The sequence below is a fragment of the Neltuma alba genome, unplaced genomic scaffold (assembly GCF_004799145.2).
Source record: "Neltuma alba isolate B1F8T4 unplaced genomic scaffold, ASM479914v2 tig00013007_pilon, whole genome shotgun sequence".
NCBI lineage: Eukaryota > Viridiplantae > Streptophyta > Magnoliopsida > Fabales > Fabaceae > Neltuma > Neltuma alba.
The window spans coordinates 1-14,568 of NW_021637356.1; the positions used below are offsets into that span (position 1 = coordinate 1).

The window sequence follows — 14,568 nt, forward strand, 5'->3', positions numbered from 1 at the left end:
ATTCGACGGGTTTTTACGTTGGCTGTCGAGGGCCTAACACAACCCTCCTCCTTTATCCGAGCTTGGGACCGGCTATACAACATAGGTGGAGTTCCCTTCCATCTTATAATTCATGAATTTCTAAAATCCCTCATCCCTGAATTTCCTGTGTCCTGTCTTTGGGTTGGACTCTGGACATGTAGTGTCATCGTGGCTTATTACTATTGTGGCTCATTTTATATATTGTCAAATAACATCTAATTATTATATCCTTTCCAGTGGTTCATGGCTGCTTTCTGGCAAACTAGCTAAGATGCTTTTAATTGACTGTGAACAAAACAGTGATGACTGCCCGTTGGCAATATCAGGTACAGCTAGTGGAGTTTATCATTCTTTGATTGATACGTTCTTATTTAGTTGTATATCCATTTCTGATTGTACATTGTCTCGCTTGCTTGCTTTGCTTTGGCATTTTCTTCTGAAGGCTGAACTACATGTAAATGAGCATAATTTTTTCCACCTAGATTTCCAGTGATTTTGCTTTGTTTCCTATATTTCTAGTCATTTATGTTGAGCGTTCTGATGTTTTTCTCTATATTCTTGGTGATCGAAATCTTGCAGTTCTGGACTTTACCATTCAGCTGGTAGAAACTGGGGTGGAGAATGATTGTCTCCTGGCGTTAATTATTTTCTCTTTGCAGTATGTTCTGGTTAATCATGAATCCTGGAAATACAAGATGAAGCATGTGCGATGGAAAGTGACATTGAAGGTATTTCTTGCATCTACTAGAAGTCACAATTTCTGATTCTTAGTTAATCTTTAGTTGACCTCCTAGATGACTGATAATGATTCAGAATTGACTTTGTCATTGATTAGTTTGACTATTGGCATGCATATGTAATAGGCTGCTAAAACGCCCCACTTAGGCCCTGAACTACTCAAAAGCCAAGGGGAAAATGGCCTCAACAAACTGACTCAGATAGAGATAACTGCTAAAAATGTAAAATTCTAATTAATAACTAAGGCTTCTGAAAAAGTAATATAATGTTTAGAAAACATTATCTCCACTTTTCCATGAAGCTATCATTGCTATTTTTTCGTATTTCTTGCCATTTAGTGTTTTTTCCGTTTTTAAAAAAATTCCTTGTTTTCTTAACTTTGGTCCCTAATTCTTCTTGGTTACTTTGTTATGGATCCATAATTCTTTCTTCTTAATTTTCAGTGATTAATTTGTTGCATGGTGCAACGTCTGCCTTTTTTTGGCTATCACCCCTCTTAGCAGCTAGCACAGTTCTTGGCTTCCTTAAGTCACTTTGTAGTTAGGTGCAGGCCTTCTTCTGTCTCCTCTTTTGCAAGGCGGAGGCCTTGTTCACCCTTCTTTATTGCAAGGTGCAATCTATTATTATTTCTCTTCCTCACCTCACTTTGTTGTAAGGTTCTTCACCTCACCTTTGATGAGAGACGGGATAGTTTCAGTTAAAATTGGATTTTAGTGGCTTCTTTCTTCTTGGAATTTAATACCTAAAAGTCAAATAAAAACAGCCTAAACAAACCAGCTAAGATATGGGGAAGAGCTAAAATAATAAAAATTCAGCTTTATATCCAATGCTCATTTCAAAGTAAAGTCATGTTTAGATAAGATGATTCCAAATATACAGGTTTTCTATCGGCATATATGTTGATCAGAAAGATCTCTTGTTTTCATATGCTTGTATCTTGTTATCTTCGACTCCTGTAAGGAGTTGGGCTTTTGAAGATTGTGGTACATTGAATCAAATCTGTAGTGCTTTTGCTGTTGCTAATTTTTTCTCTGGAGAATGTTATTTTGATAAGTGTACTTACCATGATGAAAATGGTGAACTACAAGTGGTTGATTTTTTCTTGGCATGATTAATGACTCTTTTCTGTGGTTGTAGTTGACATTTTCGTCATTAGAATTATTCTTACCCAAAGTCTTTTTGGAATTTTCCTTGATATTTAATCCCCCAAATTACAAGCGGGTGTGACGTGATTCTGGGAAAAATTGTGATGGAGGTTTCCTAAGCTGCCGTTATGACTACTTTTTACTTTGGATATTATAACAGGTGCTTGAATTGATGAAAAATGCAACATATTGATGGCTCGCCATGGAAAAATAGGTGAGATAATTCATGATGTGTTGTTCTCTGATTCATCCATTCACAAGACGCTGTTCCAAATTGCTTGCACTACAACGAATGCCTTGGAGGTGACACGTCGAATTATTTTTGTTTTCCTTGTTACCTGATACTTGCTACAATGTCCCTATTCCTTGACCTTATTGACAAAAGCACTTTTGTTGAACAGAAATTGCATGCAAGCCGCCTCTTTGATCCAGTGGAGATTGAAGGGTTACAATTTGCAATAAGTTCTGTATTAGATGTTCTTCTTGTCATGCTGACCAAATTTTCCGAGGTAAAGAGGAAAATCACAGGTCTTTTTAATGTTGAATGTTAGATTTATGAGGAGGAATTGGATAGGTTTCCTTGTATATTGCATAGTCTCGAAAAATAAGCCACACTATTCACAGCTAATGAATTGTACAATTTGCTGTAGAAGTGTATATTTTATATTTTTTCTCCTGATGGTCTTAGTTACCTGTGATTATGATGGTCCTGCATTAGTAGCCACAAGTAATTCTTGTGGTACTTATGTGGCATGGCTTTGTCCTCCTACAAGCCAGTTTCAATGGTGAATTCCCATTGTTGCTTTGGTCTCCATCTATAGGTATCAAGCTGGATCAACCTCCTCCGAAAAAGCTTAATGTGGAGTTTGCAGCCAGTTAACTGGAGTCCGCACCGTAGAGTATAGTTGAGGCTGTCAGTTCTTTTAGGGTGGTGGTGCTATGATGGAGTCCCACATTAAGTAGCTGTAATTACATTTTTTCTACTTAAACAGCATAGTTCTTCCACCTTACAAGCTGGTTTTTGAGGATGGGTCCCCATGCTTGCTTAGGTCTCCATGAGATTACAAAAATTCAGTGCTGTGAACTAAAGCAGTATTGTGCTTGACTATTGTTTGTCTCATTTGTTAACTGCTCTTTTTAGTTTTGATTGTGATCCATAGTTGTCATTGTTATCTGCACTGGTAAGTCGTATAAAGGAAATACTGATAGACATTCTGTGTATTCCAGGAGGCATCATCCACCATTTCTGTTTTTCACCAGGCAGTGCTATCATGTACAACCAATTCTGTCCCCATTGTTGCTGCTGTTATATCCTTGATTTCATACTTTCGAGATCCTGTATGAACTCTGCCCTTTCTCAAATTGGGAGTATGAGAACATTTTCATGATTTTTTATGTGCCTCTTATCTCGATTATGGACATGCTGCAGTACTGATGTGTAGTTATTTAACAGTAACTAACACCTCCCTTTTGTGTGTGTGTTCTACCAGTCTGCAGAGACCTCGTCTACTTTGCAGTTATGACTTGTGCCATGTGTTTATTGTGAAAGAAACTAATTAGTTCCATATGCTAGATAATTTACTAATTTTTCTTGTTGACGCCTGGTATGTCATATCTCTTTTTCTACATGGCGTTGTTGACTTGTTGTATGTGTGCTTGTGCATTTGCTTCATAAACATGTACTTTGGCGTGCCTTATACTGAGTTCTGCACATCATTGTTGATTCTGCTCTAGTTCAAAAATTAACTGTAAATTTATATGCCCTTTTGGTGAAGGCATACATGGAAATGCCTGATATACTGTTATGTCACTTAACCACGTTCTGTTCTGTTGTCTATATAGGCCATCCAAATTGGTGCTGCTAGGTTTATTTCATTCTTATTTTCTATAGCAGATTCCGTTCAACCATTTTCATATGGAACCACATGCTTTGCTCCAGAATCTAATCAGGTTTGTGGATCTTAGTCTGACCCTTTCAAATTGATTAAATTTTAGATTGTAAATGCCATCGAACTGATGTTTTTCAACTATGATTTTTGATAACTTAAATGGTTCTTAGATCGTGGATTTTAGACTATCTCTGAGCTACATATTGTTGGAGCAGTCTGCATCTAATGAAGATCTGTTTATTGCAACAGTTGATCTATTGACTTCTGCAGCACATCACCAGGTTTGAAATGATTTAATATGATTGACTGAATCGTGTTTCACTTTTTCATATTATGAAATTACAAGTTAACTTTAACTGATCATATTCGGTTTTTGGTGCTGTAAGCAAGCTGCTTTAGTAACTTTCAAAATGGACGCTCTATGTTTGTGCTTCTCTATAATTATAGGAAATGTGCCAAATATTTCTAGTGTTAATCTAAAAACATGTCAAAACTGTATTATTTATTCCTTGTAATCTACATGTATATCAGATTCTCTTGTGTAGGCTGAATCTTGTTTGCATAAACTCCTCAGAGTTCCATTTGGACGTCAAATTTAATTGTGAACATACTTTTGTGTAATTGGCTTCCTAATGTTGGAACCGATTCTCTTCCTCAGATGTCTCAACCGAATACTTGAGCAAGAAGTAAAAGTTTCTTAACTCTAGCAGAATGTAGAGTTGAGAATAATGCTATTTTGCCATGTTGGGTCATTTTCGGGAGTTTGCATTCTCTGAAGTTCCTAGTTCTAAGAGTAGCTAAAACAGTAAGAGCGGTCAGTAAATTATGTAAGAATATTCTGTGTAATGGCGTGCTTTTTCTTGGTATCATCTACCGTTCTCTTGTACATATGTAGACACCTCTATTGCATATTGAGTGAAGTAATAAAATAATGCAGTCATTCTTTCCCTTGGATTCTTACATGGTATGTTGATCCATGGAGAACTCAATGGAAGCCATAGCAAGTCTTTTGATTCAACCTTTGCTCACAACAAAGCTTTGTCTACAAGGATTTTCAAATTGCATCTCAGTGAAACTTGAACTATTCAAACTTCCTGCTCTGGAAGCAACAGACCTTGGCCACAATAGATGTATGATGTGGGGCTCATATACTCCCGCTCTGTCTTGCCAACGTTTCACTCTGAATTGTGTTTCTATCCTCAACTTAATAGTAAAATTTACTGTCATGAACACCAGAGGATCCATACGATTTTTAAGCCCATCAGCTGTCATCCCTTTCTGACTTTTGTACTTGCATGTCCAAAAGTAATTCTTCTTGACACAATCTGAAAAAACACTCATTTTTACCAAAGTAATTTTGGTCAACATTCCCAAGCATTAAACAGTCTTCCAAAGTAATTTGACCAAAAACGGTTCTCCAAGCTAAGTCTCCACCTATTGTCAAACACTTGGTGACCAAGGAAATGATAATAATAATGCAAAATTCTCGTCATTTTCACGAGGGTTCACTTTTAAGCATCATATCATAGGTGTTATATCTGTTTATCTCCCTATATGCTGATATACCTAACATCATTTTAAGGTATTTCTAACTAGCACTTGACTGAATTCCAACTACTTCTCTCCACAACTTCTTTATAGCTACTGAGTTAAAATTTTTGTAGCAGAAAATCTTCCCTTTTTAGGGGGAAAATGACATTTAAGGACCCTCTAAAAAATTACAGTTAAACCTTAAGATGTTGAATTTTGAAACTAAGACCATGATCCTTTGTTGGAATTAAAATTTCTTGAGTTAATTTTTTTAGTACTCATCTTCCATATTTTCATTACTCATTCTTAACATTTTCGGTACCCAGATTTTCAATTTTTTTTAGCAGTCAAACGTTTTCAATACTCTCCTTCCATGTTTACAACATTTATCTTTGATTTTTTTTTTTTCCAGTACAGAAAACATCGAAGATGATTGTTGAAAACATTTAAGATAACTGCTGGAAAAAATTGGAAAACTAAGTATTTAAAAAGGCTAAATATGAGTACTGAAAATGTGGAAGACATGCTAAAAAGGTTAACTTAAAAATCTTTTTAATTTTAACCGAGGATGGTGGTTCTTTTTTGGAATTTCAAAATTTTAGGTTCTTAATTGTAATTAATATTCTTAGAGGTCCTTAAATGCCATTTTCCCTGTTGGGGTGGGGTGGAGTGGAATCTGTAGATAGAAGTAACTTTTCTGGTTCCGCTCGGTTTGGCTTTTAGTAATTGACTAGAAGTTCTCTTATGCAGCCTGCATTTCTTATTGCTATATTTAATCCAGAGGAGAAGGACGATGGTCAGTTAATTGTTACTGGTGATGGAGAGTCGAAGGGTTCAAAGGACTCAGGCCTGATAGATGCACTTATGGATTATATTGTGAGGGCAGATAATCTGATCCAGAGGTACTATTTTCTGGGGAAGAATTTCATTTGGCTGCTTAGTCAACCTTGGGCCTTTAATTTCCATTGTCTGATCCTTTACACAAATGTGTCTGAGCACAATCTCTCTCTCTATATATATGGTTGTATGTATACATATTTGCCGTTAGGGCATTTTTGAATTTGTATATAAATATGTTGTTATACTCTTTATCTCCAGCCACCCTCGCATGCTGCTGAGTGTGCTTAACTTCATGGTTGCCTTGTGGCAAGGGGCTTCTCAGTACTTAAATATCCTGGAGTCTCTGAGAAGCTCTGAGAAGTTCTGGAAGTACTTGTCCAATGCAATCTTAAGAGTTGCTGGCAGCACAATTCATCTACCTGTTAATCTGACAGAGAAGGATGCTCAAAATCTAGCGAACACGTACCTTTGTCAATCTGCAATACTTGGAATCATGTCATATGAGCTGTTCTTGCAGAAAAAGTTGTTGCATGCAGAATCACTTGTGAAGGATGCAACTGGATCTCAGGGCAACGAACAAGATGGTGCAAAAACAGAAAAATCCAAGGCACCCGCTTTTTGTGATGTTAAGGAAATTTGGTCTTCCTGGTGCAAAGATTCTGTTTTGGAGAAACTAATGAAGTCGTATACTTCTGGGTATAATGATGACATATATTATAGTGCAAAAGTGAGTTTTCCTTTTGCTTATGGTCTTAATTAATTTCTATTTTGCCTTATGTTCAGGTTAATTTATAGCACTGATGCTCAGATTATCTGTAACGCTTTTAAACATAATGAGTTTGAACCATTGATACTGTTCCATTCTCTTCTTTCATTGGCATGCCTGTGAAGTAGAGAAGACTTGTAGAGCTCTTGCAGTTGAGTCTCTACCATATGTGACAATCATGCATGTGCATTGTATTAGTTCTTTCCCTTCCCCCTTCATATTCATCCTGTATTGTACGTTTGTGCATCAAATTAGTTCTTTCCTTTTTTCCTCATTTATATTCATCTTATAACGTATACAAGTGTGCTTAAATTTTTAGGTTGCCATCAGTTTATTCTCTGTCCACGTGATGGAAAAACTAGTGGCTGGTGATTCTGGAAGTTTATCAGTGTCATTGCAGCAGAAGTTTCATACAATGTTAACAAAGGTCCAACTTTCAACTTTTCTGGTTTCTTAGAGTCTATTGTTCTTCTTTACTTTGGTATCATGCATTCTATGTGTCTGGAAAATCTTTTCATATAGTCTGTTTCAAGAATCAAAATGTTAAAATCTTTAATGTTATAATTTTTCTGATTTACATGTTCATAAATTTGTTCTAAGCTAAAGTTTTCATTGCTGATATGTAGTTTTGTTTCTTTTTTGCAGTTGTGCATGCATCCTGCTTTTTCTGAATTACTCTGCCAGTATTCACAGCGTGGCTACAGGTTAAGTGTGTACAATTTTTCTGCTTTTGTGAAGGAGGACTGGAAAGGCTGCCTGTATCATTTACATGCTGAGAATGATGTGTTAGCTAATTCTGTGCAATATATTCTTTTATGTTTTGCACATAAGTGGATGTGTTTTTTCCACTTATGGATACTCAGTGTACATTTATACTATAAATTAAAGAGGATATTGAGAATTATTTTCTGAATGAAATCAAGATATTGTGTCTGAGTCTATAGTGATATTTTGTTGCTCTACAGTATAATTCTTATGGTGAATTTTCCCATAGAAGATGTATTTTCCTTTGCAGCGTTCAGTAATCATGCTTTGTCCTTTTTCATTTTAAATTATGACAGTGAAGGGAAGAAATTAAAGAAATTGATACTCAGTGATCTGTATTATCATCTCCAAGGAGAGCTCGAGGGTAGAAAAGTCAGCACGGGACCATTTAAAGAGTTGTCTCAGTATCTGGTTGAATCAAATATTTTGGAAACCTATCAAAACAATCTCAATGGTGACCTTAGTGCAACTACCAAGAATTTATACTTATTTGACCTTGTACGCTTGCGAGCTGATATAGGATTAGACGTGTGGGATTGTTCCGAGTGGAAGGCATCTAAGGAGATTGCAGAAATCATGTTGCACTGGCTGCAGGAAGCAAACTCATTTATGTTGGCTTCAAGTTCAAAGCTTTCCGCATTTAAAGCATTGATTTCTGTCTTGACTGTCTACCATGATGATGTGAGATTTCGAAACTTCAATTGCCTTTTATTGTGCTTTCTGATTTTAGGAAGTCTCAACTCAAAAAGTAGTAACCTATTAGTATTGAAATGTCAATGGTTTGCTGGGATGCCTGGGGCGTTAAATTTTCTCTCTCAAGGAGATTGGTAGTTTCGCTCCTGCAGTTGGTTTCTACATCTGCATAAATCTATGAATTTTTGCATACAGGAAACTCGGATCTTGTTATCAACAAGGGAAAAAAATGCATAATGATTCGAAACTTCTCCTATCGCACTGCAACTAAAATGTCAAGGTCGTAGCTAGAATATATGGTACTGATGATAATTTAATTTCTCTTTGGAATAGCCGGATTGATCAACCTGTGATAGATAGAAGTCCTCAGTACCAGTTTGAAATGGAAAATTTGGGCACTTCTGTCCAAAGTGACATTTTGTAAGGAGTGCAATTGTATCCAAGCTATAATGATTCTAGTTTTCATGCCCATGCACTTACCTTGAATATCTAGAATAACTGCAATTTTTGTTGTTTGCATAAATCATTTTCAATGAATTTGCACCTCTTTACCCTGTGGTGTTTTGAGGTCTCTGTTCAACATTATTTTTCTCATGATTTTGCAGGCACTAGGGAGAAAATCTATGAGAGAGGAGATTCCTGATCAAATCATTTTCACATGCATAGATAATATATGCCAATCTTTTCACGCTACAATTGAAAAGTTAGCACCCGTTCTTGATGTATCTGAAGATACACTCAATTTTCTTGCGTCTCAAGCAGAGCTGCTTCTCCAGTTGACCAGAACTGTCTGCAAAAGTCTCTCCTTTGGTGTTTCCCTGCTTGTTCTCAAATGTTCTGGTTCAGGTCTTAAACTGTTTAGTGAACTTCAGCTGTTGTCTTCTAAGGCCAGTGTGATAATGAAGCTATTACTCACATTGCTGCTTTTAGTACTAGATTCCAACTGCCTCAGTTCTCGTTTGGGTGGGACGATAGATGAGAAGTCCGGGGAGGGGTTTTCTAAAATTTCAATTGCAATCGTTGGGCTACTTCCCATTCTTTGCAAATGTGTTGCTGCTTCTGAACATTGTATGCTGTCTCTGTCAGTTATGGACCTGATATTAAGGAATTTTTTGATGCCTGAGACTTGGTTACCTGTCATAAAGAGTCATCTGCAGCTTCAACATCTCATGCTAAAACTTCAAGATAAAACGTCCTCTTCCATCCCAATAATATTGAAGTTTCTTTTGACACTTGCACGTGTAAAAGGAGGTGCTGAGATGCTTTATGCTGCTGGTTTCTTGTCATCTCTGAGAGTGTTGTTTACTGAATGTGATGAGGCGTCCTCAAGGAGTCATAGCGAAAATGTGGGTGGCTTACACCAAAAGTTTGAAATGCCTGTAGACATTTGGGGACTCGGATTAGCTGTGGTCACAGCTATGGTTCAATCCTTGGAAGACAGTTCTTCTTGCCCAGCTATTGTTGATAGCGTAATACCTTATTTTTTCCAGGAGAATGCTTATCTTATTTTTGGTTCTCTAAATGCTCCAGACCTCCCTTCAGATCAACGTGACAAGAAAAGACCTCGGCCACAGAGGTCATGGATGTCTCTTGCTAATCTTAAGGAGACAGAACATACTTTGATGCTCATGTGTGAATTAGCAAAACATTGGAATTCATGGACTAAGGCAATCAATGAAGCGGATAGACAGCTTAGAGAGAGATGTATCCATCTCTTGGCCTTTATTAGCAGGGGCACTCAACGCCTTGGTGATTTATCAAACAGGAGTGCCACACTTTTATGTCAGCCAACTCTTAAAGAGGAATTTGACAGTTGCTCAAAACCTTCGTATATCAACAGTAAAAATGGATGGTTTGCCCTTTCTCCACAATGCTGCGTGTCAAAACTGAACACCACTCCTTTCTCAACTGCTTTGACCATCTATGGTCAAGCAACTAAAGCTACAGATCTGTTTCCAAAAACATGCTTTTCTGACACTGTTGCTGTGCAAATATATAGAATTGTTTGTCTCCTTTTAAAGTTTCTCAGCTTACAAGCTGAGGGTGCTGTTAAAAGGGCTGAGGAGGTTGGATTTGTTGATCTTGCACATTTTCCTGAGCTTCCGATGCCCGAAATCTTGCACGGATTGCAGGTATGGTAAAATTTACGGGCATGTTATGTTCTCATTCAGTTATCGAATGCAAAAGAATGTTATAACAAAAATAAATAATAAATAAATACCACTCAAAATACATAAATGAATAATGTGGAGTTATATATGGCCAGAAATTGCAGTTGTGCTGACGTCGCTTTTCATTTGTCAGCAGTTCCATTTTAATTGTGATTGTAGAAGGCCGATGGAGAGAGGAATAGACTTTGAGCTTATTTTCTTTTGCTGCAGGATCAAGCTATTGCGATTGTTAGAGAGTTATGTGAGGCGAACAAACCAAGGGTTTCTCCTCAAATTCAGGACCTTTGTTACTTATTGTTGCAGATAATTGAAATGGCCTTGCAGTTGGAGCTTTGTGTCCTGCAGATATGTGGCATAAGACCGGTATTAGGGCGTCTGGATGATTTTTCAAAGGAAATTAAAACTTTATTTGGTGGTAATATGCCCTTTCTTTTGTCGGCCAGTTTAATGGTTGAACTTTTCTGTCATTTTGTATTACATTCTTAATATTTCTCTCTTTTTTTTCGGTGATTTAATATTTCTTCCTTTTCTTCCTAAAAATTGCTAAACATTTATTGATGCTTTGTGCAGCAATGGAGGAGCATGCGTTTCTGAAAGCTTCTAAAAAGTCCTTAAAACAAATGGTATCAATTATCTATCCCGGAATGCTGCAATCCGAGGGTTTATGATATATCTGTAGACGAAAGTGAGAAGGAAATGTGCATAATTATTTAACGGCGTAGTGCCAGTTAGAATGTAGCTAGCCGGGGACGTTCTGCTTGTTCATATTATAATTTTGCCTTTTTCCACACCATTCTTTTTCTGATTCTTCCCATTCGGCGTAGATTTTTTTTTTATTTGAGAAAAAGATGGTCATAGCTCATCAGTGGATGGTGGGGTCTAATTCTGTAAGTAGTGCGTTGCATGATTGTCAGGAAAGTAAATTCCTTTTCTACCCCCCCCCCCTCTTTTTTTTCGGTGGATGAATCCATATTAGAAGGATCCTTTCCAAAGTTAAATATTAATAGCCCGAAAACGACCGCCAGCACCTTGTATGCTTAATTTTATTAGCTTTCCAGATTGCATTACATACGATGTTACCAAAAAGCCCTGCTTGGACTAAAGATGTCACATTTTAAGATGGAAATCGGGGTAGTATTTTCAGCACGGGAAATTTTTCCAATGTCAACCACGTGTACGCAATAAATGAATGAGTTGAGTTATCCGTACACTTTATATATAAACTATAATCGAATTTGAACTTATAAATGGTTAATACAAGATGCTTATAAAATAAAGTACTTATAAGTGTCAGCAAGGTATTATCTTTTTCGAATATTTTATTGATTATTGATGTGCTTTTTCAGAAAATGCATACCTTGGTATCATCTCTGCTGCAGGGTGCCGCAGCGCACTAGAAGGGAAAAAGTGAGATGATGAAATCTGTTAATTAAAATTTAGAATTTTATCTGTGTTCTATTTTTTGGGTTTATTGATGCAGTTAGCCGTTTCCCCAAAAAAAAAAAAAAAAGAAACAGTTTCATGGTGGTCAACCCATGGACCTGACAATGTTACCGTTTGTAAGGTCCTACGCCCCTTAGTTTAGATCTTGTGAAGATGGGCCCACAAATTTATCACTGTTAGCAGTCAGGCAGATGAGGTGAGGGCTCCCTCACTGAACAATTTAGCTGACGCTTTTGATTTTTGAACACGAAGTTATCTTATAGGCGTGCTTCATATAATAATTAGTTAACTAATTTAAATAAATTTAAAAATTTAGTTTATTTAGTTATTAATAATAAATAAGTGTTATTTTTTATACAATATCTTTATTAATTATGTATATTAATTAAAATTATCATTTGATAAAACATTAACATGTGTAACAACTATAAAAATTATCTTAAAAAAAATAAGTAAATACAAGTAGTAAAATTATTAAAATATTATATTTAAAATCAAATTAAATGTAAAATTAATTTTTATATTAAACATATAAGGTAGTACCACTAATATTCTTGCTGCTAGGGGGAAAAAAAGTAGATAAAAGAAGTGGCGTCGTTTGTTAAGACTTTCGTGAGAGCGTTCGTACTCATTCGAAGATGATTGCCCCAAAAATAAGTAAATAAATAAATAGAGCACATAACCTTCCTTGGATCCTCCACCAACCGTGGTCACATCCGAACTTAACCACGGTTAATGCACCCGGCTCATAATCCTGCCACGTGCCCCAATCGAACGGCTAGTTCAAAGATATTAGATCCACGCGCCCTCTATATAAGCTTACTCGTCACTTCTAAATCCCTAACCTGTCCTCATCTCCTCTTTTGATCAGTCTGAGTTTTTCGCCCTTTTCTCGCAGCAATGGTAAACCCTAAGGTCTTTTTCGATATGACCATCGGCGGTCAACCGGCTGGCCGGATTGTCATGGAGCTTTTCGCCGACACCACCCCCAGGACCGCCGAGAACTTCCGCGCTCTCTGCACCGGCGAGAAGGGAGTCGGTCGCAGCGGCAAGCCGCTTCACTACAAGGGCTCCGCCTTCCACCGGGTGATCCCCAGCTTCATGTGCCAGGGAGGTGATTTCACCGCTGGAAATGGCACCGGTGGCGAGTCGATTTACGGTGCCAAGTTCGCTGATGAGAACTTCATCAAGAAGCACACCGGTCCTGGTATCCTCTCCATGGCTAATGCTGGGCCGGGAACCAACGGATCTCAGTTCTTCATCTGCACTGCCAAGACCGAGTGGCTCGACGGCAAGCACGTGGTGTTCGGCCAAGTCGTGGAGGGCATGAATGTGGTGAAGGACATCGAGAAGGTCGGATCTAGCTCTGGCAGGACCGCCAGGCCGGTGGTGATTGCTGACTGCGGTCAACTCTCTTAGACTGCTGCGGCCTTGCTTTGTGGTGGCTCTGATCTGGAAACCTGAACCTTTATGCTGTGTCTTCTTGTCGCTGTCTCGAGCTTTTATTTATCTTGAACTCTCGGTTTACTAGTGTCTTAGGAATTGGGGTTGTGCTTATGATGAAGGTGCTCTGGATCATATGAAACTTTTTACTCTTTTTCGTAAAAGTTAGTATGTGATGATGATATAAATGAGCTGCCTACCCGGAATAAAAGTAGAATTATTGACCATATATAATCTTCGATCTACAAGTTTAGTTTATGGGCGTGCCATTATGTTTGTTAAGAGTCTCTTATGAAATGGATTAAAAAAAAAAAAGAGGCTCTAGTACACGGGCAGGGGCTCCTGTGAAAACAGCAACAAAATTGTTGGTGAGGGTTAAGGGAATTAGATAGACATACTTTGGGCTCCGCAGAAAAGGGACTGAATTTCTTGTGATTGTTCATTGCTAGAAAATGTGTCGGGTATTGGCGCTTGATTACTGAACTTAAAGCCCCAACGCGAATCTCACAATCTGAGCTAGCTGGATGAATGGATTAGCGTGATGCCAATCTCAACCTTTACCCTATCCTCCATTTTACTTGAAAGCCTCCATCTTGTTGCAATCACTATGGCTGAAAACTAATTATAGCATTTGAGATTCTTTTTTCTTAATTCTAGATTTATTTCTAGTTTGTTTTTTCAAACATAAGAAATCTGACTCGTATAAAACTGGAAAGTGCTCCATCCTCTTTATTGTCCAAGTGATTCAGTATCGGACCATCTTCCTTTCACTTTGTTAAGTTTTTCAAGTCGATTTTCCCCCTTCCTCATCTGACATCTCTCATCCCTTCCTGAGATTTAGCTTATTGGCCATCATAACTTTGATATTTTGTGTGGGGATGAGATTGCTTTCACTTCTTTTGATAGGTGTGTACCCTGCCCCCCCGGGGGGGCCCTCTCTTCTCTTTCTTTCCTTTCATTCTTTCTTGAAGTTCTGGACATTCTATTTAGCGCATGGGCAATCATAGCTTTTAATTGTTTTCGGGGCACTTAAAGTTGCATGAGCAAAATAGATGAGGAACCGAGGCCGACGGTGGGGACACGCATGGGACAGTGTATAACAAAACTTGGAAGTGTGATTCCAC

At 37.6% G+C, this 14,568-nt stretch overlaps 3 protein-coding genes across 3 annotated transcripts; all 3 read left to right on the forward strand.

The window, feature by feature from the left end:
* Positions 1-258: 258 nt before the first annotated feature.
* Positions 259-9,759, forward strand: LOC114733485 (uncharacterized; the record flags this gene model as incomplete). Its single annotated transcript, XM_028920953.1, has 12 exons — positions 259-347; positions 601-749; positions 3,132-3,242; positions 3,747-3,854; positions 3,964-4,074; positions 6,074-6,225; positions 6,422-6,890; positions 7,249-7,356; positions 7,575-7,633; positions 7,991-8,375; positions 8,993-9,662; positions 9,755-9,759. Coding segments are annotated over 12 exons (2,416 nt in total), but the record flags the coding sequence as incomplete, so codon positions are not given.
* Positions 9,667-11,492, forward strand: LOC114733486 (uncharacterized). Its single transcript, XM_028920954.1, has 3 exons — positions 9,667-10,519; positions 10,769-10,973; positions 11,129-11,492. Exons 1-3 carry the CDS (start codon positions 9,761-9,763, stop codon positions 11,224-11,226), a joined length of 1,062 nt encoding a protein of 353 aa, XP_028776787.1. The 5' UTR covers positions 9,667-9,760; the 3' UTR covers positions 11,227-11,492.
* Positions 11,493-12,857: 1,365 nt separating this feature from the next.
* On the forward strand, positions 12,858-13,438 carry LOC114733487 (peptidyl-prolyl cis-trans isomerase 1). The gene has a single exon (XM_028920955.1). The coding sequence runs from the start codon at positions 12,902-12,904 to the stop codon at positions 13,418-13,420; it is 519 nt and encodes a 172-aa protein (XP_028776788.1). The 5' UTR covers positions 12,858-12,901; the 3' UTR covers positions 13,421-13,438.
* The last annotated feature ends 1,130 nt before the right edge of the window (positions 13,439-14,568 follow it).